At 42.9% G+C, this 4,236-nt stretch overlaps 1 protein-coding gene across 1 annotated transcript; it reads right to left on the reverse strand.

Moving 5' to 3' along the window:
- Window positions 1-1,484: 1,484 nt before the first annotated feature.
- Window positions 1,485-2,405, reverse strand: LOC107894496 (uncharacterized). The gene is made up of 4 exons (XM_016819767.1): window positions 2,318-2,405; window positions 2,182-2,232; window positions 1,759-2,088; window positions 1,485-1,708 (listed from the first exon to the last, which is right to left on the reverse strand). The coding sequence occupies exons 1-4, from the start codon at window positions 2,403-2,405 to the stop codon at window positions 1,485-1,487; spliced, it is 693 nt and encodes a 230-aa protein (XP_016675256.1).
- Window positions 2,406-4,236: the final 1,831 nt, after the last annotated feature.

A 4,236-nucleotide genomic window follows, 5' to 3' on the forward strand; every position in this document is an offset into this window, starting at 1 on the left:
ATAACCTCATGCTTAAAACCTGGCCACTAATATAACTTACGAAGGTCTCGATACATCTTATTTCCTCCAGGATGTATAGCGTAAGGGCTACTATGCACCTCCGCAGTATAGACTGCCTTAACTTGGTATCTTTTGGAACATAGATTCTTCCACGGAAACAGATTACTCATTCACCTATTCAGTCCAAAATCCATAGTATCCCCAGTCTCAACCTGTCGAAAGTGAGGATCCAACGACTCGTCCTCTACCTATTTGCCTTTAATCTTATCCATCCACGTCAGTTTAACTTGAAGCTCGGCCAACAAGCTACATCATGAAATAAACTAAGGCGACCAAACATCACCCTCAGATCAGTCATGGCTCTATATCTTAGTGCATTGGCCACTACATTGGCCTTCCTCAGATGGTATTCAATCATACAATCATAGTCCTTAAGCAGCTCAATCCATCTACGGTGCCTAAGTTTAACTCCTTCTTAGTGAGGAGATAATTGAGGCTCTTGTGATCCGTGTAGATGATACACTTTTCACCATATAGGTAATGCCTCCAAATTTTAAGTACGAAAACCCCTACGGCCAACTCTAGGTCGTATGTTGGATAATTAGCCTCATGAGTCTTCAGTCGACAAGACAAATAAGCTACCACCTTAACCTCTTGCATCAACACACATCCCAAACCAACGTGTGATGCATCACTATAGACAGTGAACTCTTTTCCAAAATCTGGCTGTATCAAAACAGGAGCCTCTATTAGTACAGTCTTGAGCTTCTCAAAGCTCTCTTACTGCGCATTAGTCCAGTTAAAAGGCACCCATTTTCATAGCAGCTTCGTCAATGGTGCAGTGATAAGTGAGAACCCCTCTACAAATAGTTGATAATACCCAGCCAGTCCTAGAAAACAGAGGATCTCAGATACACTTTTAGGTTGCTTCAATCCAAAATAGCCTCAATCTTTTGAGGGTTAACTCTAACCCCCGCCACTAAAACCACATGTCCCAGAAACATTACTTCACGCAACTAGAACTCACATTTACTGAACTTGGCAAACAGTTGTTTCTTTCGTAGATTCTGTAGAACCACTCTGAGGTATTCACCATGCTCATCCTTAGTCTTCGAATACACCACTATGTCCTCAATAAATACCACTATGAACCGATCCAAATAAGGCTAAAACACTCGGTTCCTCAAATCCATAAAAGATGGTGGTGCATAAGTCAGTCCAAATGGCATTACTAGGAACTCGTAATGTCCATAACGAGTCCTAAACGCCATCTTTTGCACATCAGCCTCCTTAACTCTCAACTGGTGATACCCCAATTGGGGATCAATCTTAGAGAAAACTGAAGCACATCGGAACTGGTCAAACAGATCATCTATCCTCAGTAAGGGGTACTTATTCTTGATGGTCAGCTTATTCAGTTGCCGCTAGTCGATACACATACGTATGAATTCATCCTTCTTTTTCACAAACAACACTGTTGCTCCTCATGGAAACACACTAGGACGAATGAATCTGCGATCCAGTAAATCTTGAATTTGAGCCTTAAGCTCCACAAACTCATTTGGTGCTATTCTATAAGGAGCGATGGACACCAGAGCCATACCAGAAAGGAGCTGAATCCCAAACTTTACTTCACGATTCGGAGGTAACCCAGGTAGCTCTTGAAGAAAAACGTCTAGAAAGTCTTTAATCGTTCTGATATCCTTAACTAAAAAATCCCAAGAATCTGAGACACTGATATAGCCAGACACGCCTCACATCCGTTACGAACCAACTTCTCGACCCTCGATGCAAAAATCACATTCGACAAGTTGCTCTGACGCTCCTCAATTATGACTACCTCGCTGTGCTCCGCAGTTCTCAGTACAACCCTTTTCGTGGCAAAGTCTAGGCTCTCTCTGTGTTTAACCAAGCAGTCCATTCCTAGTACTAGATCAAATTCTCCAAAAGGTAATTCCATCAAATCAGCCAAGAAGATAGCTCCTTGTACCTCCAAAGGGACATCTCTAAACAATTTATTCACCTTTACCGATTGCCCCAACAGACTCAGTACAATGACCTCACTCGTAGTGCTCTCAATCAGTATACCTAGACTTTCGGACACAGTATAAGCTATATAGGAGTGAGTGGATGCTATATATGTTAGTGCAGTATAAGGTACATTATAAATAAAGAACGTACCCCTGATGACGTCTGGAGCATCTCCATCTTCTCGGGGACGTGCAGCATAAACTAGAGCCAGTTGCCTTGCCTTAGTATGACCAGCACCTCTGCCCGGTGCTCTCTTACCACGGCCCAACCCATTACCACCTCTGACCTGACCATGGCCTCTCGGTGGCTCCTAAACTACTCTCGGTAGTGGTGCAATTCCAGTACCCTAAGCTTGCATCTAATCGGACCTTCATGGACACTCCCTAACACAGTGCTCCAAGGAACCACACATCAAGCATGCTCCAGTCCTTTTCCAACACTCGCCCTAATGGCGTAGTCCACAGTCAGTACACGGCTGTTGTCAAGTAGCAGCAATAGGAGCCCCAACTCTGATCGGCCTATCAACTCTGGCCCTTTTTTAAGCCTTTGACTGGAACTCGAGGACTCCGAATCCCTCTTATTCCTACCTCTTTCTCTGTTCTGGCGCTCCACGTGCTTCACTTCCTCGACGATCTTCACCTTATCAACCAAGTAGCAAAGTCCCGCTCCCTCTGTGGAGCTATTAGAACCCTCAGATTATCCCTGAGGCCATCTTCGAAGTGAACACGTCGCTCATACTCTGTCGCCACCATACCCTGCGCACAGCGGTTCAGTTGTAGAAATTTGGCCCCATACTCGGCCATTGATCTATCCTCCTGAGTCAAATTCAAAAAATCCCTCCTACGGGCATCCACATAACTGGCACCCATATACTTCCCCTGGAAGGCAGTTTTGAAGAACTCCCAACACAGTCGGTCGGGCTGAGTGCCCTCTTTAACCGTAGGCCACCACTGGTAAGCTTCATCTCTCAACAGTGATACTGCACCCTTTAGTTTCTGCTCGGGGGTGCAGTCCAAATCATCCATGATCCTCTCTGTGGCCTCAATCCAGTACTCAACCACATTAGGGGCGACCCTAGCGACACCCCTGAATTTTTAGCTCCACTAGACCGGAGTCATTCCGTAACCTACCCTCAGCCTCTAGCTTCAATATTAGGCCCAGCGACCCTTTTCAAAATCCTCAACATAGCTTGGGACAATGCATCGTCCCTAGCCACTCAATCATTAGACCCTGACCCAGACCCAATCTCTGTAACCGGTGACACCGCCTCTCGCTAGTGTCCAAATTCAGCATATTGCCCAGTGAAGAGGACTCAGCTCGAATACGGCCTCTACCATGGCCTCTTGTACCTCATCTGCGAGTACCCCGCATACTCATTATTGAATCGCGTTTATCTGGATTTAACAGTTTTATGCATCAGTTTACAATTTCAGTAATTGTTTAACAAAAGTTTTGTATAGAACAATAACAGTTATAGAGAACTTCCAGAATCGACACCGGAGACTCGTGTACCACTCGTTTAGTAGAAATATTCCAATATTTAAAAATTAGTTAAAAATAAGTTTTTCTTTTTAAAACCCAAATCCACAGTCAATTTTTGCAACTTGACTCTAATACCACTAAATATAACACCCCAAACCCGGCCTAGATGTTATGGCCAAAATCTGGTGATGTCACATGATAGCATTTGAAACTAAGTAGTTACGATAAAGTAATTTTTCATTTGTTCACACTTGTTGACCCCAAAATCATTACTTATCTAGTCATTCGTTTTTACACATTACGTTACGAAAGCTTTTAAAAGTCGTTTTGAGTAAATTGCAAGTTTAGAGAAAATTTTGCTTTTTGAAAACTAAGTTTTTAAACGTCTTATCAGTTATAAATCCATAAAAATAAATAATAACCTAAATAAGTAAAAGTCCCAAAAATGTCCGCAATTTACATCAAAAATTACCCTAGAGTATTATTAAAATTAAATACCCATAGTTGAAATAAAAGTTTAGGTTTGTGTGGCCACCGCCAAGTCCTACACTACACTGATTCATCAAGTCTAGGGGTTACCTACACAAATTAAGCAGAAGTGGTGAGTTTACTTCAACTCAGTGTGTAATTCCCCGTGCAAACAAATAGACAGTATCAGTTAGGGTTTTAGCCCATATTAGTACAAAAGCAGTCATGCGTTTGGGCCTTAGCCCGTTACAATAT

The sequence above is a fragment of the Gossypium hirsutum genome, chromosome A13 (genome assembly GCF_007990345.1).
Source record: "Gossypium hirsutum isolate 1008001.06 chromosome A13, Gossypium_hirsutum_v2.1, whole genome shotgun sequence".
Classification (NCBI taxonomy): domain Eukaryota; kingdom Viridiplantae; phylum Streptophyta; class Magnoliopsida; order Malvales; family Malvaceae; genus Gossypium; species Gossypium hirsutum.

Bases quoted from the DNA above. Each gene is read 5' to 3' on its own strand.
- LOC107894496 (XM_016819767.1), bottom strand. From the start codon at position 2,405: ATGAAGGTCCGATTAGATGCAAGCTTAGGGTACTGGAATTGCACCACT. The intron at 2,089-2,181 runs GTACGTTCTTTA...CCGAAAGTCTAG, and splicing joins TGCTCCAGACGTCATCAGGG to GTATACTGATTGAGAGCACT. The intron at 1,709-1,758 runs GTGAGGCGTGTC...GGGATTTTTTAG, and splicing joins GAAGTTGGTTCGTAACGGAT to TTAAGGATATCAGAACGATT.